Below are 23,451 nucleotides of genomic sequence, written 5' to 3' on the forward strand. Positions count from 1 at the left end.
AATGCTAGGCTTCTCTCAAAGAGCTATGTAGTTCTGAACAGTGCATGTTTTCCCCTAGGGAGACCTATCCATGCAAGGCTAAGAGCAAAGCTCAGCTTTAGACTTGCCTTAACTATCCATGGCTCCTCAGTTCCAATATTAAGATTGAGGCATTCAGCCTTGTTTCTGAGACTATTGACATTCTGATGGCTGATAGAAATAGCAGACACAAACAAGGAGAACACAGAACGAGGGACTCTCCTTAATGGGACAATGTCCTTTTGTTCCTCCCAGACTGCCCAAGGTAACGCCTCCTGTAGAGGTCTCCATGGAATGCCTGCCGTCTTTTCTAAAGCTGAGAAGAAAAGTGAAAATTGCCCTTTTCTCTTTCTCTTTCCTTAATTTTCATTCACTCTTTTGCTTTTCTCATTGTCTGAAGTTCCTTTCCTCCTTCAGCCACATAGCTGCTTACTGACCACAATGGAAACATGAAGAGCTTGTCTTCCTCTCCACCTCTTTTCCATTTTTCTTCTGTCAGCTACTGAGATACACAATTTACTTACTGTATTAGTTGAGTCTCCAATTCTAACAAGACTTCTTTCCAGTATGTTTTAAAATTATCTGTTAACAAGACTTCAAATTTAAAGACCACAAATTTTTCTGGTTCATTTCATACTGTACACTGTGCAGTTCCTACTTCTGATTTCTCATAGCTCACATAATTCTTTAGTATGGCACTTTCCACACCACTATGTACAATTGTGAAGTGAAATCACTTGGTTTTCAATATTCTTAGTGTTTTTTGACATTGGAGTTTTAAAAAGCTATAAAACAAACAAACAAACAAACAACAACAAAAAAACTATTGTAAAAGAACTTTAGGCTGGGCGGTGGTGGTGCACACCTTTAATTCCAGCACTCAGGAGGCAGAGGCAGGCAGATCTCTGTGAGTTCGAGGCCAGCCTGGTCTACAGAGCAAGTTCCAGGAAAGGCGCAAAGCTACGCAGGAAAACCCTGTCTCGAAAAACCAAACCGGAAAAAAAAAAAGAACTTTAAACATTCTTCACCACAACATATTATTATGAAACATGTATTTTCTCAAACTTGCAAGAAGGATTTTTAAAATGAAAAATCAAGTCTGCAAATCTAGTGTGGTTATCAGACTTATACATCAAATCTTTATTGAACAATAGAAAGAAAGTATGGATTTATTTTTAAGAATAAATGAATCAGAAAACTGGATAGGTTTTAGAAAGTGAGACCATGGTATACACATAGCCTGGCATTGTTTAGTACTGAGCCTACAGCTTACATATTTTGATGGGAACCAGATCCTCTGAGGTGTAACCAGTGTCGTTGCAGAGCCTGCTCTCCATGCTCTCCACAGTTTGGTTCTCACTGATCTTCAAGGTCCAAAGTCACAGAGGGCCTGAAAATGATACCATTCCAGAATAAGATCTTAGCTCAGGTGTGTTTCTCTTAGAAAGGATAGTAACAGTGAAAAAAAAAAAGAAATGAACATTAGACCAACTGTTACAAACAGTTATTAAATTGTTATATTAAATAACTATTTTAGTGTTTTTATAACATATTATTAATATTTCTGACAAAATGTACATCATGATTAGTCACTCAACATAGAGACGTCACCACATATCCTCCCACTGAGCCTAAGCTTTATGAAAGGGACACATGATCTTTCCCTTGTGGACTGACCAGGGAGGCTATTCATTGCTGAATAGTCAGAAGCAAGCTGGGACATTCACTGAAGGTGCTATCTCTTGCTTTCTCCCATACTTTGCCCTATGCAAGGCACATATCCAGTGTTTCTCTAGTTCTTTCCTCCATCCCAAGACCTTCCACTTGTGTCAAGTTGCATATATACCTGTTTCAAGCAATGGAAATAAATTATTACTCTCAGAAAACCCTTATTTTCCTGGTAGTGGTGGCACATTCCTTTAATCCCAGGATTTAGGCAGATCTCTGTGAGATAGAGGCCAGCCTGGTCTACAGAGTGAGATCCTGGAACCAAAACTACACAGAGAAATCCTGTCTCAAATAAAAAAAAAAAGAAAGAAAGAAAGAGAGAGAGAGAGAGAGAGAGAGAGAGAGAGAGAGAGAGAGAGAGAAAGAGAGAGACAGAGACAGAGAAAGAAAGAAAGAAAGAAAGAAAGAAAGAAAGAAAGAAAGAAAGAAAGAAAGAAAGAAAGAAAAAGAAAGAGAAAGGAAAACCCTTATTTACATGGATGATTTACTCATACATTTCTAGGAACACATCCAGAAACCAAGAAAGATGGGCTGGTCTGGCCCATCTCTTGATAGTCTATGTCCAAGAAGGCTGATTCTCCTCTAAGTGAACTTTTAGCAAGTATCTCCTACTTACCATCTTATGCTTATGCATAACATCTGTGCCATTATTGCAGTTCACAGGTCATCAGGAGACCAGATACTTCAGTCATCAAATAATGAAACTGATGCAGAGTCCCAAAGCCAAACATTAGGCCCAGCTTGGTAAGTCCTGTGGAGGAGGGAGAGGAAAGATCAGAGAAACCAGAGTTCAGGGACACCATGAGAACATGGCCCACAGAACCAACTGACAAAGATTCAGGAGGGCTCAGAGAGATCAGGGAGCCTGTGTGGGTTTTACATAAATCCTCCATATATATGTTATGACTGAGCAGCTTGGTGTTCCTGTGGCATTCCTAACAGTGGGAGCAGGGGCTGCTTCTTACTCTTTTGGCTGCCTGTGGTACTTTTCCTCCTACTTGGTTGCCTCATCCAGCCTTGATGTGATGGTACATACCTGGTCTTACTGTAGCAACCAAACTGTTTGGTTGATGATCGTGGAGTCCTGCTCTTTTCTGAGGTGGTGGAAGTAGACTGAGGGAAGGGGAAAGGAGGAAAACTATGGTTGTGATGTAATACATATGAGAAGAATAAAGTCTAAATGGTTCTGATAAATTGTTCTTTTAATTTGTAGAAATAACTACTCCAAGCAAACAAACAGTTTCACAAGGACACAACATTCTTTTAATCCATAAACATTATTTGAATGAGTTAAAGATTTAATAGTCCCTCCTCTGTTGTATATATATATATATATTGACAGTCAGATATTTGTCTATATAATATTAATTATAACATATATTTTAAATATGTTATTAAAAAGAGCTTATGTACAGTAGAAATTTTCAAAGAAACCTCCAAAATTTAGAACTTAAAAAAGAAATGCATTCTCTGAAGATACATGTGGTGTCTGACCTCAGACATCTGAGATGCACAAGCCTTGCAGCTGTGCCCATCCTAACTGCTTCCCAGTGATTTGCATGCACTTACTGCACAGCCTTGAGGACTTCTTCATATACCAGTCACACCCTGTACAGTTGTCACTGCAGTTAGGACTCAGCATGGACATGAGGGCCCCTGCTCAGCTCCTCGGACTCCTGCTGCTCTGGTTACCAGGTGAAAAAGGACTAAATGGGAATTTCACTGTTACACTGTGATTAGTGTTGATGGGCATTTTGAGTAGGTCCTTTGTTATCATGCTAAACTATTTGGGCATTTATTATGTCTTCATTCTTAGGTGCCAGATGTGACATCCAGATGACACAGTCTCCATCCATCTTGTCTGCATCTCTGGGAGACAGAGTCACCATCACTTGTCGGGCTAGTCAGGGCATTAGCAATTATTTAAACTGGTACCATCAGAAACCAGGGAAAGCTCCTAAACTCCTGATCTATTATACAAATAGATTGGCAGATGGGGTTCCATCGAGGTTCAGTGGCAGTGGGTCTGGGACAGATTATTCCCTCACCATCAGCAGCCTGGAGTCTGAAGACATTGCAACTTATTACTGTCAACAAGGTGATTATACCCCTCCCACAGTGATACAAGTCATAACATAAACCTCCATGAAAGCAGAAGTGAGATTGGGCTAATTCAGCTGCTCTTCATGACTCACTCACTGAAACTGTTTCTGAGATGTCACAGGATTTTTACACAATCTCACTGAGAGACATTTGTTTTCTAGAGGAGATTAAACAATTCTGTCTGTACTCTATCTTCCTTCCCCTTATTTCCAGTCATGCAGATTACCAATGCCTTTTCTGCCTTAGCAGAGGACACAGCCATCTCCTTTGAGGATTCTAAGTTGTATTACCTTCTGGAACTCATCCAAAAGAGTAGAAGCTTCTGTGGACATTCCAACCCCACATCATTTAGATTCAATGAATTTGCTTCTAAGCAACACCATTCAAATGTCAGGAAATTGTTAATGAGAGAAGCTAACAGTGAAAAGGATTCCTGTTTTCCTCACAAAAGTTAGAGCACGTGTTTCAGAGAAAGGAGAAGGTACCTAACCATGATCTTCTGTTGTGTTTTAAAATTTCAGCCCTAAGTGTTTATACTCTCAGCTGTCTGTGTCGATTCACATAGGATTCTTCTGGCTCCTATCCCCATTCATCTCCTTACAAGTATCAAACAAAATAGAACCGCACTCCTATGACTTTCTGTCACACTGTGTGAAGTGCAATGTAGATTAGTTTACATGAAATCATAGAGAGTAAATTGATTTTTTGTAACATGCCTCCAAAAGTGGTATTATTTAATTATATTATATATGGGTATTATTATATCCCATAGCACAGTTTTAGAAACAAAACAAAACATCAGCCCAATAATAGTTATCTATCTTCAATTCTGGTTGTTTTTTTTTTTTTTTTGAAATTGTGTGTGGGTAATATCTATTTCCTGAGATTTAATGATGTATCATTCATATATGTGTCTATCTGTGCATGTAGAGTACTCACAAACTTAATTACTATGATTTTGAACAAAAGAGAACAAATCACAAGATATAATACCACATTTCTGGGCTTCACATTTTATTGGTGAAATTATTAAGGCCACTCCATGTAGTTAAAAGGGAGGTTTATTTTGTGGGGTAACTTACAAATGAAGGGATAGGTTGTAGGGTCTGGCAAAGGTATGACGCACTCTGGCGTTATTCTTTGGAGAACTCTCCTCGGTCTACTTCCTGTGTCCAGCGTCCCAGAGCCAAGAAAGACCTCTCCTCTCAATCTTCTGCTTCTTCCTCCACCCAGGGCGTGACCATTACCGAAGCCTCAATGGGGGTTGGAACTTCCAGGCCAATGCTGGGATGGCTACCCACTACAACATTTTCTTAGTTTTGCTGTCTTTGTATTTTCTACATAAACTGTGGACTGAGTTAATCAATTTTAGAAAATCCTTCAGGAATATTAGTTGCATTACATTGAGTTTATGTGTAAATTAGAGATAACATACATTTAAAAGTGGTTCATGGACCTGGAGAGAATGACCAGTGGTTAACAGTATCTGATGCTCTTGAAGAGGACCTGGATTTAATTCTCAGCACCCACTTGATGACCCACAGCTATCTTTGACTTCACTTTCATGGGATAGAACACCCTCTTCTGGCCTCTCAGAGCACCAGACATGCACACCATGCTCTTTTAAACATGCAAGCAAAACACTCAGGCATGTAAAAATATTTTTAAAAAGTGGTTCATATTATGACACAGATAAAGTCTGTATTCACTTGTGTGCCTGTTAACATATAGGAGCTATTTCACTACCCTTTGTGTATGTACAGATTTTATTGTAATTAATTCTAAATATTTATTTTGATATTCCTTATTTATGAATTTGTATACTAATCTTATCAGCAAATATTTTATTTCATGCCTTTCATTGCTTATTTATTAATAGAATTAGTGTATCTCTGCTATTATTTTAGATACACTAAATGATGACAGTGACATTTTGATCTTTTCTGTAATCTGAGATAAAAAATGTTAATGTTCTCTCACTTATTATGACTATAATATTGCCTGACATGTATAGACAATGTATGACAGTAAGGCATTTTGTGATTATGTTTGCTTCCTTAGTATTTATCATAAAATGTTGTTGAATCCCATAGAAATTATTTTTACGATACTATAGAGATAGTTGTATAGTTTTCCTCTTAATTGTCAGAAGGATGAACTATATCAATACATTGTTAACATTACTTTTGTCTTGTGAAATATATTTAACTAGGTTATGGTGCATCATGGGAGATGAAGACAGGGAGGAAAAGGCAGAAGCTAGGAGGAAGAGGAGGAAGAAACACTAAAATAGCATTAACTTTGTTCTTTTCCTCTACATCCCTGCCTCACCTTACACATCCTTCAAAACAACTTCGTTAGAAAAGACTTTTTCAATAAAATATCAAAATTTCTCTAGGGTGTCAAAGGTTTAGTGCTGACAGTAGTTCATCTTTGTTTACTGTATCCACTCTCTGTGGTCCCTAACCATAACAACAAAAGGATCATAAAATGAGTCTTTCCTTCCTCCAATGTTTCCATCTTAGTTAATAGTCACTGTTTTAATTTCTTGGCTATTTTCAAATATTTGTGGTAGCCATCATAAAAACTATGATGCTCATAATAGAAAAAAAGATGTCTTGAGACAACAGAGTTATTTATATTTATTTAATGTAGATTATATATTTTCTTTTTTCCCTTTTATTGAGAACACTCCCAAGTATATGCTATACTGCTTACATAACCTTGATTGAAAACCCAGACAAGTATACAAAATAAAAGGACAAAAGGATATATTATAGATCAATATTCTTAATCAAAACTCAATCACAACAACAAATAAATTCAATACTATGTTAGAGAATTAAACAGTCACTGTCTCAAGAAAAAAAAAAAAAACTTTTGGGACAAGAAATGTCATACATTTGTTTTCTAACATTTTCAATATTTTTAAGCATTTTATCTGAGTTCTAAGCACAAAACCCATGATTTACACAATATATTAAAATATATATTTGAATATACATTTATATTATTATTTTATTTATTTACATATTTATATTTTACACAATGAATTAATCATATATATTTGAATATATGACCATTTTATTTTTAAAATTGAATATTGTATATGCTAGTTCCCTTTTGTTTCAATTAATTTGTACTTTGCAATTAAATTACTCATTATTGACCACAGTTAGATACTATTCTCTGTTTCATCTGTTATTATGGTTGCCATCTAGTAACTGTTCTTCTAAATTATGAGAAGTTGACAAAATTGTCAAGTTCCATTCAGTTTGAAAATAGCTGTATGGGCTTGAGTATCAAGGAATTAACATGTTTTCTGTATTTGATGAGGGTAAAGCAGCAGACTCACTCTACTGAGTACTCTAACTCACCATCAAAATCCCAAGTGACTTTTGCCAAATGAAGGCCCAGGAGGCAGGACATTCACAAATGAACCAGATACATTAAAAGAGTGGATTTCTGTTCACCTTTATGGAATCCACTGTGAACTTGGACTCCTTTGCTGTGGCTGCAGAACACAGAGGCCTATGAGGGAAATATTTTCTTATACAAAGTTAACAAGAACCTAATAGAATTTCATTTTCCTTTCTGGATAAGAAGGGTTTTTCTGGATAAGAAGGGTTTTTCTAAGACTCAATAAAGAGAAATCACAAAATTACTCCTTTTCATTTTTTCCTATGGTCTTAAGAGAGCCCTTCCTACTAAATGTATATAAGAGCTATGTGATAACTCATAAGGTCTGTCCATGAATTTTTTTTTTTTTTTTGTGTGTGTGTGTGTGTGTGCGTGATAAACACCCTGACTAAAAGGAACTTAGGGACAAAAGGAGATCAGTTTATAATTAGTTACACATCACAGTCCATCATGAATGGATCTCAACAGAACAGAACTCATCAAGCAGGTCATGAAGCAGGAGGCAGGAACTGAATCAGAGGATATGGATGAGTGCTGATTACTGACTTACTCCCCATGGTTTGCTCATCCTAATGTCTTATATCATCCAGAATTCTCTGCCTAGGATTGGCACTATTCACATCAATAAAATAGAAGCATTTTCCTTCTTCCTAGACTGGGATTTAGAGAGATCCCCGATAGACAGAAACAAAGAATGGTGACAAATAGACAACAAAGATGACAAACTTAATGATGATAGAGACAGTAAAATTCTAGTCCCCTTCACATGTGCCTGATGTAACTTTAGACAAAGGCCTAAAGTGGTGGGAAGCTTTCTCTTTTTCCATCAGACCTCCTGATTGTCCTTCAAGTTAAAGGCTGGATCATGACACATTTGCTCTGAAGTTCTGGGCCTATCTGCCTCCCTGTCTTTGTACAAGCTGACTAATCCTAAATTAGGGAATAAAAAACCCTCCAAATTTGTTAAAACTTCTGGCCCTCAAGAAGATACCAGGATACAAATTCAGGTTATCTGACTTGGAAATGGATGACTTTAATCACTAAGTTTTCTTGTCAGCTGCCAAATTTATTTATCAAGTTTTGTAATTTATTTTTTGTAGTTGTAATCTTAAGGTATTTATTAATAAAATCAAACCTGAGGCCAGTTATTGGGGTAAACACTGGAAGATCAGAGAATCAGAACAAGCCATAGTTTCCTCACCTCGCCAGTTCCTCAGCTGATTTTGTTTCCTCAGACTGCAAGCTTCTGAGTCCTCATCTGTAACCTCAGGGACAGGTGACACATGACACATGACTTTGACTCTGAAGTGACTGTCGTGGCAAAAACCTTTACCTTTAGCCTCTAGCCACTCACTGATTTCCTCAGAGGAACTTTTACAATGTCCATTTACAACATGTACATTCTATAGGTGTACTATATTTTACCTTTAATATTGTAACACTACTGTATCAAGTAACTGTTAAGATCTGCTTAAATCTATAGTTATCAACATTATGTTATCACCAAGTCCAATAGCCAATATTTTGGCCATATGACCAAAACCTCGGGTGGGTAGTGGGCTTTATATTCTAGGCTTATGTAAGTTTCTTCTGTGACTTACACAATTACAAAATTATCTCATGATTCATTAGACACAATTCATAATTATTATTAAGCAAGGTATGAATATATACTGATATTTCTATAATTCATTATATAATCTATTATAGAATTTTTTATTCCTTCTTTGTCTATATTGACTAATGCTGATTTAAACATTAGTGTGCAAACTTTCACACTGCTTTCAAACTTCACTTCTCCTGAATATATACCTGGGGTGGATCTGGTCATATAGGTGGTGGACATATCCTGGGATTCTATGAGCCCTACATCATATCTATGCCCACTAACAATTCATTGGTTTATGATTTCTCCACAACTACAATGTTTGTCATTTTTCCATTATTTTCCTATTAATTACTATGAAGTAATAATTCCATTATGATACTGATTTTAAATTTCTTATATATTGAATGCCAATCTGTCAAGGAATTAGACTGAAAATGAAGCTTTTTTCTTTTGTATGTTGTCAGAAGCAACCTCCAGCACAGTCATGTCTGCTTGTGTTTCATATTTTATTTCAGCTGTAGTTGTGAAGTTGTGAATACCCAATCTCTACTCTCTGTCTATTGCTCCAGGGGATATGGCTGTCATCCTCCTTAGACAAGCCAAGGCATAAGCTGTCACTGGTACAAGCAGAAAGTGGATCAGGCTCCAATTTTGTGTACAGTCTTTCTCTGAAATCCTCTCATAGCCAGTGAAAGAGAAACCACTGAAGATTTCATGTTTAGTTTAAGCATCCTGGAGCCTAAATATATTACAATTCATTTCTGTCATGGACTCTCTAGTATTTCTCACAACATGCTATAGCCCTGAACAAAATCTAACTCAACTTGCAAAAAAAATAAACCAGAAAATGTAGCTAAAAAATTTTCCTGTGTCCTTCCACAGCCCCTTATAAAATAATTACTCATAGGCTTATATTAATTACCAACTATATGGCATATGCAGGCTTGCTATCTAGCTCTTTCATCTTAAATTAACCCATTTTTATTAATCTATGTTTTGCCATGTGGCCATTAACAGTCTCCAGGAATCTTATTGTTTCTTGGGTGACTTGCTTGCATCTCCTGGATTCTCCTCTCTCCCTAGTTAAAATGTACTGCCTAACCTTATTCTGTCTTACCATTGGCCAAAAAGCTTTATCTACTAGTTAGAGCAACAAACATTCACAGCATACAGAAAGACATCCTACAGAACTTCTCCTTTTCTACTTAATGAAGAAGGAAGGTTTTAACTTTAACATAGTGAAATTACATATAACAAACAGTTATTAAGCAAAAATTATAGTTATACTATTTAGTCCATTAGCATTTGTCAAAATTAAAAATAATCTATCATATATCCTATTTTTGTGAGTCTAAAGTTTCATAACTAATTTATCTGTTATCATAACTAAATAAAATTATAATTATAACTATCTAGTCTTCAAGTCCATCAAAGTCCCAACAAGGATCTTTATTACCTAAGTAAAGAGGAAGTGCATTGCAAACAACTTGCACAATTCTAGAAATGACAGAGACATTTGGCTGCCTAGACAGTTACCTGAAGTTCCTCTACAACACTGGGACATCCATCTTAAGCCTATAGGCCTATAGTTTCTCAGTTGCTTCTCCCTATGTCCTATAAAATATCTGACAGTATCCTCTGTAAAGCAAAAACCTGAAGGGTGATCTTGCCTTGTTTTGGCAAAATCCAGTGGTCATTTTTCCTATGAGTCCTGTATGTCTAGTTTATACAACATCCTATCAAGCAGTCCAGACAATAGTAGTTTCTTGACCAAATGGCTAACTTTTGCCATAAAGACAGCCAACTCCACTAGGTGATGGTGGCACATGCCTGTATTCCCAGCACTCAGGAGGCAGAGGCAGAGGCAGGTCAATCTCCGTGAGTTCCAGTCCAGCCTGGTCTACAAAGCTAGTCCAGGAAACACTCCAAAGCTAAAGAGAAACCTTGTTTCAGAAAAGAAAAAAGAAAGAAAGAAAGAAAGAAAGAAAGAAAGAAAGAAAAAACAAACTCCACAGGTAGTTTCTTCAGTGTCCATCATCTTCTCTGAAGTAAATTGGTGAAGCAGGAGCAGACTTGTCTCAATGTACAGAAAAGTCAAAGTTCTTAAAACATCTTAAATGCCATATTCTGTAGGTCATTGAAGTGTTTGAAAATTACCTATCTAATTGAAATATATCTATGTATACCTAGAAAGCTTAACTAACATGATTATAAGTGTGATTATCATAGATGACTAATTATTAATTTGTATTTCTCAATTATACATTACATTTTTTTTTTCAGAGAGGACTGAACTAAGGGCCTTGTGCTTACTATGCAAGTGCTCTACCATAGAGCTAAATGCCCCTGCATTACAATTTTAAATGAGTTTCATAAATAGAATACTTTAAAGAAGAATAGAAATATATATACAGTATAACAAAAATAACTTTAAATTTGTATCACTAAAGCAAAATCCATACTTATGTAAAATATGTAAGATTAATAGTTATTTTTTTAAATTAAAGTAGATTCAATAATCTACTCTTTTATCCTATCATTTCTATATCATACCCTCCTTTCTTCTTTTAGAAGGAGATTGACTGTGAACAACAACAATTTGTAACCAACGCCTAAACAATGACAAACATCCATAATCCACTTTTTTTGGAAGGAATATGGGTGTAGTCCTCTAGACTACTTCCTGCTTATTGGGGGCACTGTTAATCTAATGAGGATCCTGAGAAAATTCAAGATAATGGTCAAGTCCTAAGAAGATCGTCTGTAATTATTGCTGATAAATACCATCTGTCAAGGTTCAGGAGGCCTCGCTTGATCAAATTTGATCCATCTTAACCTGGAATAAATCCACAGCCTCTTGCTTCCAATGGAAACAAAAGCAAAGCCCCTTTCCAAAGCAACATATCCTTAGACACAAATTTTTAAGTCAAGATACTATATATATATATATACCTAACCCTAACCCTTATATTTATAATTTTAACTCAGTAGCCTTTACAATCAAATGTCTCTCTCCAGTTAAAAATCCCAAAGCAACATAATCCAGACTCCCTGTGTAATTTTCATCTTTACATGGCTTATTAGGTTTTTATATATTATTTTATTTTTAAGCCTGGCAGGAGGGGACTGGACTTGCCTGTACTGAATCCACCAGGTTTAAATGAATCCCCAGGACAGTCTTGGCCCTGGAGGAGATGGGAATGGAGGGGAGAGGCTGGGGAGAAGGTGAGGGCAGGGGCGGGAGGGGGGAGGACAGGGGAACCCATAGCTGATGTTTAAAATTAAAAAACAAATATAATAAATAAATAAGGAGAATAAAAGACATTATTTTATTTTTATGACTATGTCCTTTGTCTCTTCTCACTCAAGACTATATGTCTTTTTACACACAATGTAAACCATTTAGAGTTTTATTCCATCTGAATTTGTCTTATTGTGAATATAATCCTTCTGCAACAAGGAGACATTTTAAATTGTTAAGCTGCATGGTGACTTTGGCTGTTAACTCCAACCCCTCTCAGCTTCCCAACATGGCAGAAGTACGTTTACCATTTACTGCCAACTATGGCATTGATGCTCACCACTGAGTCTGAGAAGCAGTGGGTCTATGCCTCCATCCAAAAGCATGTAGCCCAGAAATCTTTTTTTGTGTGTGTTTGTAGTAGCAAAAACTAAATTCATCATGCAGTGTGCTTTACAGCTTGGAGAACCCTCTATGTACTGCGGCAAGAATCCACCCTGCTGTAGGTCAAGGCTACATATCTCCAGTCTTTCAAACTGTGGCTCAAGCCCACATGCCGAGTCATCTCTGTGTCATGGCTTGCCTGAGAGATACAACTAGAAAGCTGATCCATTTTAGAACCCTTTGTTAAACCATTCTCAGGTTTTGGTAGGAAATTCTTGCTACCACGTTGAAAAACAAAATGTAAATAGAAGTTTTCCTTTTCCTGTGCCCTATCACTGAGGTCCCACAGTCACTTATAAAATAATCATTTAGAGGCTTATATTAAGTACCAACTACATCACCTGTGGTAGTCTTCTTGCTAGCTAGCTCTTTCATCTTCAATTAACCCATTTCTATTAATCTATGTTTTTGCCATGTGGCCATAGCATTACTGGTGTGGTGGCATCTTGTTGCTCCTTGGGTGGCTTGCTTGCATCTCCTTGACTCTGCTTTCTTCTCCTCTATCCCTAGTTCAATTGTACTGCCTAACCTCATTCTGCCTCACTATTGACCAGTTTTATCAACCCATCAGAGCAACACATATCCCAAAACACGAAAATTCCATGTTTTTCTAATTTTTGAATGTGCACACGGGGCCATGATCTGATCTGAGCAATATGGGGTAGTCTGGAGAACCCCTGACAGGTTACCTGGAACTGAAAACCAAGTCATTGTTTCATATCTTAGTTTCAACTTTAACCAATTTGATTTTTCAAAGTAAGTGGATATACTTTGAAAATAAATATATTTATTCCTTCCACAGTTTTATTCATTGTGTCCACTCTGAAGCCATTATCTAGAAATTTTCTAAAAGGCCTTTGTGGTAGTGTATCTCATATGGAAATGATATAGTTGCAATAGACATATACAACATTATTTTATAGTCATAGTGTCATTCTTACTTAGCAAGTTCAATGAATGCAGAGTCCTCTGTTGAAAGACTAGGGAGTAGTATAGGACTTTAGGACTAAGGATACTTAAATCAAGAAACTTCTATTGGCAAATGAGAGACTCTTGCCCAAAATTTGAGAAAGAAGATAACTAATCAGTGACTATGGATTGGATTTGAGAGATGAAAGAACCTCTTGTTTTTTATGTGATGATTTACATATGAAGTGTGGTAGAACAACCAGCAGCTAAAAGTGAGCATCTTCCATTGGTCAACTGTCAGGGCCCTGTGTTGGGATCCAGCTCCAACCTATCAAAGTGTCTCTTGAAATGGGGAAAGAAGAATTGAGAAATAATAGGAAGAAATACAGACATAGATGGAAGGAAAGAGATATGGAATAGCTGCAAGAGAGTCCTGGGTCAATATTCATTAGCCTCAGTGTATTTCTAATGGGATTTTTATGCACTAGCAAGAATAGAGGCAAATGACCCCCACATTTCAAGATCAGAGCACAAGGTACAGCAAAGTGTAGACCATTCACAACAACTGGTATCCATGTCATGTGGCAAAATAGCTTGTGATTAGGGCTTGAAATATAAGATACTGGGTAACCATGTCTTTGCACCCTATTATGCAGCTTTGAGAAATAACATAAACTCTGATTCTCAAATCTGGAAACAAACCACAACCTGGAATCTTTGTGGGCTCCCACAATCCCCAAGTTGTTAGAATGTGTTCTCCCTCATCTCCCTGAGATATAAAACTACATTTTGTGATCTTCTTTTAACTCAGAATTCCAATATGTCAGGAACATTATACTTTTAAGGGTTTAAAGAGAACAAAAAAAGGGTTTTCCTTCATGTTCTTGAGTACTTATTTATGCAATTGTAATTCCTAAGCTTCATCTGAGCATTAGGCTTGGATATTTATATTAGAGTTGATGCCATCTATTTACAGATGTTACCATATTTGTACATGAAAAGTTACAAACAGTTCTCAACTGCATTTATTCTTTTTTTATTTAAATACCTTTTTTTACCAAGGTTAATAAACATGTTTATGAAATGACAGTGTATTAATAGCCACAGGAAAAACTCCCAGAGAATTTTTTCATAGAACGGTTTCAAGTGTGAGAAATTTACTTAGAAAAAATTCCAGTTCATTATCTTGTTTGTTCATTCATTTTGAGGAAGGATGGAGCAAAATGACAGTTGTATCCTCCTCAGTACATTCATAGTCTATCTTCAAGTGCTTTGAAATACATACTTACTCTTCCCCAATGTCCCCATGCCCATTTAAAAGATTAAGCAAAAATTAATTGTAATTATTGGTCCTGATATCTGATGGCAGCTCAAACCTACTCCTCTCATTGCCTACTAAAGACTAACTCCCCCATTGTCTCCATGAATTTCCATCACTTTGGAGATTTTCCTTACTCCTTTGTTATATGAAAAACCTTCACTATTCAACATTCTGCATAGGAAAATCTTTATCTTATTCAAAGCTATTTTATTTCTTTTGTAAACTTCTTTTACATTTTCCAGTTATAAAAATGATATGGCATGAGTTAAATGCAGTATTTTTGTATTAAGATATGCATAGATAGAGACTAAATTGGAGGTCTCCATTGAAAAGGTACCTAAAAATTAGGAAGCCCCATGGAAGAGGGAGAGAGAAGACTGCAGAAGTCAGAGGGTATGGAGGGCATTAAGAGAACATGGCTCACTGCATCAACTAAGCAGGGCTCTCATGGGCTAACAAAGAGTAAAAATTCAGGTCTGGGGCATGCATGGGTCTGCACCAGGTCCTCTGCATATGTGTTACAGATGTCAGTTTAGTTTTTTTGTAGGACTCCTAACTGTTGGAGCAGGTGTATCTCTATCTCTTTTCCCTATGCTTAAGACTCTTTTCCTCCTTTTGGGATACTTTGTCCAGCCTTGATATGAGGGCTTTCACCTTGTCTTACTGTACCTTGTTTTGTCTTATTTCGTTGTTGTCTCTGAAGGATCTGTTCTTTTCTGAAGAGGAAAAGGAGAGGGATTAGATCTGGGAGAGAGGGAATGTGCAGGAGCTAGAAGAAGTGGAGAAAAAGGAAACGATGGTTGAAATGTATAGTATGAGATACGAATCTATTGTCAATAAAAAATGTCTCCTGGCTGTGTGATATGCATGTGTGGAAGATTGTCGGTGATTAAAGACGTGACAGCTAGAGCCTGGCTCTCAGTCTCCTGTTGTCAACACTATGAATGCTCACTTATCTCTGCATTGACTGCTGCCCCTAGCAAAAAGAAGCTTCTCTGATCATGGTTGTCAACATTCAAAGTCTGGATATAAATGTAAGTTTTCAAAAAGTAATTTGCCAGCACAATGATTTAGTAAATGCCAACATCATGTAGTCATAGCTGTTGTTCTTACCTGCACAAGATCAAGGAAACCAAAATTTAGGCATAGATTTAAGAAGTGCTCTCCAGCCTTCATCCCTTTCTGAGAATCTCCTGGTAGTAGAATGATGTTGGGGAGGGAGATTCGTTACTTTTTAGTGTGTGGCTACTGGCCTAATCCCATGACTATATGGAAGATAACTTAATTGGACTTAATGGGTTATTAAGAAACAACAAAACAAAAAGATAAAATATGTGAGGACAGTGAGGTATTGGAAAACCACATGGAGGTAGAAAAAGGGGGAGAGAGCTGGGTGGCAATGGAGGAGGCACATGCCTCTAATCCTAGTACTGGGGAGGCAGAGGCAGGCAGATCTCTGTGAGTTCTAGGCCAGCCTGGGCTACAGAGTGAGTTACAGGAAAGGCACAAAGCAACACAGAGAAACCCTGTCTTGGAAAAAAAAAAGAAAATGGGGGAGAAATATGATTATATTTTATTGTACACATATTTGAAATTATCAAAGAAAACAAGCTTCCAGACCAGACTGAAAATAGCAAGTAAAAGCTCACTGACCATGTGTGATATGCTCTCTCTCCATGCCTCAAAGTTTCCAACATGTGATGAAACATGTTTTCTACAGCAATAGAGGCATACACTCTTGCCTTTTTAAAATAATAAACACATAATTTACAATTATACACATTTCTAAAAGACAACACTACATAGATTTCACTTGAGTCTCAGAAAATTTGTACCATTTTCTCAAGGTCTAATATGGACCAAACTGTATTCAAATCATCAAGCTGAATTAGCTCATAGATTATTGTGTTTGTCTATTTGAGTCCTGTAACTAAATGCTAGAAATTCTGTTCATTTAACGAGATTTGACTAAGTAACAAATTCTATTGAGAATTACATGTGTGTTTTCATAACTTCATTCCTTTTTTTCCTTCCTTTATGTTTGAAAATAGCTGTGGTAAATGGCCATGAGAGAGTCATTTGTCATGTAGAAATGAAGATTACTTGTCTCTTTAGTTTTCTTTATCAGGTTCTGACAAAACTAACACAAACATACAAAATCAGATAGGCTTAGACAGGAAGATGCTGTGCTGAAAACATTAGTAAAAACAAAGAATGCTGAAAAGATTGCTTTGGTACTTTGGTGCTATCTTGGGCATTTAGACCATGTATGTTTCCATTCACACAGACCCAAGCTTTCACAGTGGAGTCCATCTGTCCCCTGCTATGTGCATCAGAGAATGTATTCATTTTTCTGCAAACATAGGAGTCATCTTTGGTCTCTTAATTTTTTTTTTTTTGGGGGGGACAGACTTTCTCTGTGTAGCTTTGGTACCTTTTCTGGAACTCACTCTGTAGCCCAGGCTGGCCTCAGACTTACAGAGATCTGCCTTCCTCTGCCTGTCAAGTGCTGGGATTAAAGGTATGTGCCACCATTTGCTTTAACTATTATCACATTTAATTCTAATTCAAACCTTTTTTAAAAAAATTATTATAATTGTGTTTTAGTTTCACACATCAGCCGTGGGTGCCCCTGTCCTCCCCGCTCCCACCACAGCTCCCACCTTCCCCCTATCCCCTCCCCTACATTCCCATCTCTTCCAGGGTCAAGACCCCCTGGTGATGTATTTAAACTTGGTGGATTTAGTGCAGGCAGGTCCTGGCCCCTCCTTCCAGGCTGAGCAAAGTGTCCCTGTGTAAGCCCAAGGTTCCAAACAGCCAGCTCATGCACTAAGGACAGGTCCTGGTCCCAAAGCCTGGATGCCTCCCAAACAGTTCAAGCTATTCAATTGTCTCACTTATCAAGAAGGCCTGCTCCAGCTGGGGGCTCCACAGCCTTTGGTTCATAATTCAGGTTCTTCCATTCATTTGGCTAATTGTCCATGTGCCTCTCCAATCTTGGTCTCAACAATTCATGCTCTTACTTTCTTGACAATAGGACTCCTGGAGCTACACCTGAGGCCTGGCAGAGGATCTATGCATCCACTTCCATCAGTTATTGGATGAAAGTTAAAGCACAACAGTTAGTGTGTTTGGCCATCTGATCACCAGACTAGGTCAGATCAGGCTTTCCCTCAACCATTGCCAGCAGTCTACAGAGGATGTATCACTGTGGATTTCTGGGGACCTCTTGAGCACTCTGCCTATTCCTGTTCTGATGTGCTCTTCATTTATCATGGTCTGTTATTCCTCATTCTCCCTTTCTGTTCTTGATCCAGCTGGTATCTCCTGCTCCCCTAAGCTTTCTTTCCCTCAAATATTGCCCTTCATTACTCCTACTGTCCTCCAGGTTGTTCCCGTAGATCTCATCCATTTCTTTGTCATTGGGTGATCCCTGGGTCTTTCCTAGGGTCCCATTTTCTAGGTAGCATCCCTGGAGTTGTGTTGCAGTCTAGTCATCTTTGTTTCACATCCAGTATCCTCCTATGAGTGAGTACATTCCCTGTTTGTCCTTCTTAGTCTGGGTTACTCACTCAGGATGATTATTTCTAGATCCATCCATTTGCCTGTAAACCTCATGATGTCATTGTTTTTCTCTGCAAAGTAGTAATCCATTGTGTTCATGTAGCATATTTTCTTTATCCATTCTTCAGTTGAAGGGCATCTAGGTTGTTTCCAGGTTCTGGCTATTACAAACAATGCTGATATGAACATAGCTGAGCAAAAGAGAACAATACAAGGTATTAATGAAACAAAGAGTTGATTCTTTGAGAAGATCAACAAGAGAGTCAAGCCCTTATCCAAACTAACCAAAAGACAGAGAAAGAGCATCCAAATTAACAACATCAGAAATGAAAAGGGGGACATAACAACAGACAATGAGGAAATCCAGAGGATCATCAGGTCATACTTCAAAAACCTCTATTCCACAAAGCTGGAAAATCTAAAAGAAATGGATAATTTTTTGGATAGGTACCACATACCTAATTTAAATCAAGACCAGATAAACCATTTAAATAGTCCAATAACCCCTAAGGAAATAGAAACAGTCATTAAAAGTCTCCCAATTAAAAAATTCCCAGGACCAGATGGTTACACTGAAGAATTCTACCAGGTTTCAAAAGAAGACTCAATACCAATACTCTTTAAATTGTTCCACAGAATAGAAGCAGAAGGAATATTACCAAACTCCTTCTATGAGGCTACAATTACCTTGATTCCTAAACCAAATAAAGATGCAACAAAGAAAGAGAACTACAGACCAATCACCCTCATGAACATTGATGCAAAGATACTCAATAAAATACTGGCAAACAGACTCCAAGAACACATGAAAACAATTATCCACCATGATCAAGTAGGCTTCATCTCAGGGATACAAGGGTAGTTCAACATATGAATGTCCATCAATGTAATACACCATATAAACAAACTCAAAGGAAAAAAATGACATGATCATCTCACTAGATGCAGAAAAGTCATTTGACAAAATCCAACACCCCTTCATGATAAAGGTCTTGGAGCGATCAGGAATTCAGGGAACATACCTAAACATAATAAAGGCAATTTACAGCAAGCCAACAGCCAACATCAAATTAAATGGAAAGAAACTCAAAGCAATACCACTAAAATCAGAAACAAGGCAAGGCTGTCCCCTGTCCCCATACTTATTCAATATAATACTTGAAGTTCTGGACAGAGCTATAAGAAAACATAAGGAGATTAAGGGGACACAAATTGGAAAGGAAGAAGTCAAGCTTTCCCTATTTGCAGATGACATGATAGTATACATGAGTGACCCCAAAAATTCAACCAAGGAACTGATACAGCTTATAAAAACCTTCAGCAACATAGCAGGATATAAGATCAACTCAAAAAAAAAATCAGTAGCCCTCTTATATTCAATAGATACACAGGGTGAGAAGAAAATCAGAGATACATTACCCTTTACAATAGCCGCAAATGATACAAAATACCTTGGGGTTACTCTAACTAAAAATGTGAAGGACCTATATGAAAAGAACTTTCAGTCCCTGCAAAAAGAAATTGAAGAAGATGTCAAGAAGATGTTGGGGGCGGGAGGGGGGAGGACAGGGAAACCCATGGCTGATGTATAAAATTAAAACACATAAAAAAAAAAAAAAAAAAAAAACAGATCCAGCTATCAGAATGAAATCTGAAAGTACAGAGAAGCAGAACAGCCAGCCACTAGGTCTTACCTCTATGAAATCCTCAGTCTAAAGAAAGTGAATTCCTGTTTCCTTATGCCTTATATGCATTTCTCTGCCCTGCCATATTACTTCCTGGGTTTAAAGGCATGTGTGCTTTTCAATCAAAGGCATGAGATTGCAAGTGAAGGGATTAAAGGTGTGTGCCACCATTGCCTGACTCTGTTTCTAATCTAGTGGCTGGCTCTGTCCTCTGATCATCAGGCAAGCTTTATTAGGCTAGACAATATATCACCACACATGCATTTGAATGCTCGCATCTCATGGTAGTTCTGTTTGGGAAGGGATTGAAAACCTTGGTGGAGAAAGTGCATTGATTGCTAGGGGTCAAATTTGTAGTTTTCAAGCCTCCCTTTACTTCCTGTATTATCTCTGCCTTCTGTTTGGATGAAATATGATCGGCCACTTCTACCCCTGCCATCATGCATTCCTGACTGTGCAGTGGGTTCTATCCCTCTGGAACTATAAGCCAAAATAAACTTTATCTCCCCCCCCTAAAAAAAAAAAAAGAAAATATGCTATAAATATACAATGGAGTACTACTCAGCAGAGAAAAACTACGACATCATGAGGTTTGCAGGCAAATGGATGGATCTAGAAAAAAACATCCTAAGTGAGGTAACCCAGACTCAGAAGGACAAACATGGTATGTACTCACTCATAGGAGGATATTAGATGTAAAACAAAGATGACTAGACTGCTACACAACTCCAGGGAGGCTACCTAGAAAACAGAACCCTAGGAAAGACCCAAGGATCACCCAGTGACAGAGAAATGGATGAGATCTACATGAACAACCTGGAGGACAGTAGGAGTAATGAAGGGCAATATTTGAGGGAAAGAAAGCTTAGGGGAGCAGGAGATCCCAGCTGGATCAAGAACAGAAAGGGAAAACGAGGAATAACAGACCATGATAAATGAAGACCACATGAGTACAGTAATAGACAGAGTGCTGGAGAGGTCCCCAGAAATCCACAATGATACATCCTCTGTAGACTGCTGGCAATGGTTGAGGGAAAGCCTGATCTGACCTAGTCTGGTGATCAGATGGCCAAGCACACTAACTGTTGTGCTGGAACTTTCATCCAATAACTGATGGAAGTGGATGCAGAGATGCTCTGCCAGGCCCCAGGTGGAGCTCCAGGTGTCCAATTGTTGAGAAAGAGGAGGGACTGTAAGAGCATGAATTGTTGAGCCTAAGATTGGAAAAAGCACAGGGACAAATAGTCAAACAAATGGAAGCACCTGAATTATGAACCAAAGCCTGTGGGGCCCCCTGCTGGATCAGGCCCTCTGGATAAGTGAGGCAATTGAATAGCTTGAACTGCTTGGGAGGCATCCAGGCTGTGGGACTGGGACCTGTCAGTGCATGAGCTGGCTGTTTGGATCCTTGGGCTTACATAGAGACACTTTTCTCAGCCTGGAAGGAGGGGACTGGACCTGCTTATACTGAATCCACCAGCTTTAAATGAATTCCCAGGGGAGCCTTGGCCCTGTAGGAGATGGGAATGGAGGGGAGGGGATGGGGGGATGGTGGGAGTGGAAGCGGGAGGGGGGAGGACAGGGGAACCCATGGCTGATGTGAAAAATTAAAACACAAATATAATAATAATATAAAAAAGACAGGAAAAATTGTCATCATGGGAAAACCCACAGAGACAGATGACCTGAACTTTTGAGAGCTCATGAACACTAGACTGACATCTGGTGAGCCTGCATAGGATCATAATAGGAACTCTGCATGTGGGTGACAGATATAGCCTCGTGTTTGTGGGACCCTGGCAATGGGACCAGGATGTATCCCTGGTACATGAGCTGGGTTTTTGAAGCCAGTTCCATGTGGTGGGATGCCTTGCTCAGCCTTGATGCTGGGGGAAGGTGTTTGATCCTGTCTCAACTGAAGGTTTGGCCTTGTTGACTCCCCATGGGAGGCCTTATACTTTCTGAGGAGTGCTTGAGGGTGGCGCAAATGGGAGGAGGGGAGGAATGGGAAACTGTAGTTAGTATGTAAAATGAATAAAAAACAAATTAAAACAATGAAAAATCCTGTTGTGTAAATATGTTTAAAATATAGCCTGGACATACTAAATTGAATTGGGTTCAAGGTGGGCAAATTGTGGTAGTCTATATTATTCCTTCTTACGAATATATGAACATCAGCAATATCTATAACCTAGAACCAGCAATTATCACAGTGAATTTCATACCTTGGCTTTATAATACACAATTTATCATTGCTAGAAGCTAATTTCAAAATAAACCAAATGTATATGCCATTTAAATTAATGTAACACAAATCTACAGAATAGTCAAGCAGAACACTGAAGAATACACCTTCTCAGCAGCCCATAAGCTTTCTCCAAAACTGAACACAGTAGTACACAAAGCAAGTCTCGACAATAAAGGAAAACCAAAATAATGTTACATTCTGTTTTCCCTCTGAGGAGCTACAATTATTACCTGTCTTATAAAATAAGCCTATTGTTAGAGTAGTGGTATGCAAATTATAGGAATAAACAACTACTACTTTCTGGTTGGATTTAAGATCCCATTCTTTTATGTGAAATCCATAGTTTTCATAAGTAGGAGGGGTAAGAACCTGTGATTAGCAATGTCATAAATCCTAGGAAACAATCTACACTATTATTATGTTTATATATGTTATTTTTGTTATTTGAACTGATTTAGCAAATTTAGTTGTTTGTAATCAAGAGAGAAAAATAAATAAAATAAGAAAAAATAGTCACACAAATTTTAAATGAAATAAGTGGGATAAAATAATCAATGTAGTGGCAAAAGAACACCACAAAAAGAACCCTTGTTGTCCTTACTAAGGAATATCTGGTAGAGGGAAGATAACTAATAAGAAAACACTACTTTTTAACTTGGTCAATAACTGAAAGAATAGATGTGTATCTTTTTCATACCATAATCAAAATGGAAAACAATGTCATAGAAAGAAAGAATCTTGTTCACACTGATGACTACTCTCTTGTGATTGATATTTGTTCAATAGAGTGAACAGCAAAACTCATTTATATTTTCCTACTCTTAGATTCATCACTAATTTATTGCCCATTGTCCAGATAAGGCAAACACAGACCTCTTTACCTATCATGCTGTCATACAGGATGAATTCTTCCATATTTTCTTAGAAAAAGTGCTCCAAAAATATAGTCATACAGAGAAGAATTAATGTCATTTGAGAGTCTAGAAATCAAAAATATCTAATCCATAGTGAAAATAACTAATTCAGGTTTTGTCTGTTAAGTACAGTACAGAAAACAAGAGGAGATATTAAACAATAGTATTCAACACACATTTGAACTTGCCACTTTTCACTCTTTTTCAACTTTACTAAATGCAATTTAATTAGAATATAGCATACTGA

General features: G+C 37.6%; 1 gene segment (V, D, J or C); it reads left to right on the plus strand.

Annotated features, from left to right (window-relative positions):
* The first annotated feature begins 3,386 nt into the window (after positions 1 to 3,386).
* Positions 3,387 to 9,679, plus strand: LOC118580198. The segment is given in 3 exon segments: positions 3,387 to 3,441; positions 3,563 to 3,860; positions 9,595 to 9,679. Coding segments are annotated over 3 exon segments (438 nt in total).
* The last annotated feature ends 13,772 nt before the right edge of the window (positions 9,680 to 23,451 follow it).

This window comes from Onychomys torridus, chromosome 3, assembly GCF_903995425.1.
Source record: "Onychomys torridus chromosome 3, mOncTor1.1, whole genome shotgun sequence".
In the NCBI taxonomy this organism is placed as follows: Eukaryota; Metazoa; Chordata; class Mammalia; order Rodentia; family Cricetidae; genus Onychomys; species Onychomys torridus.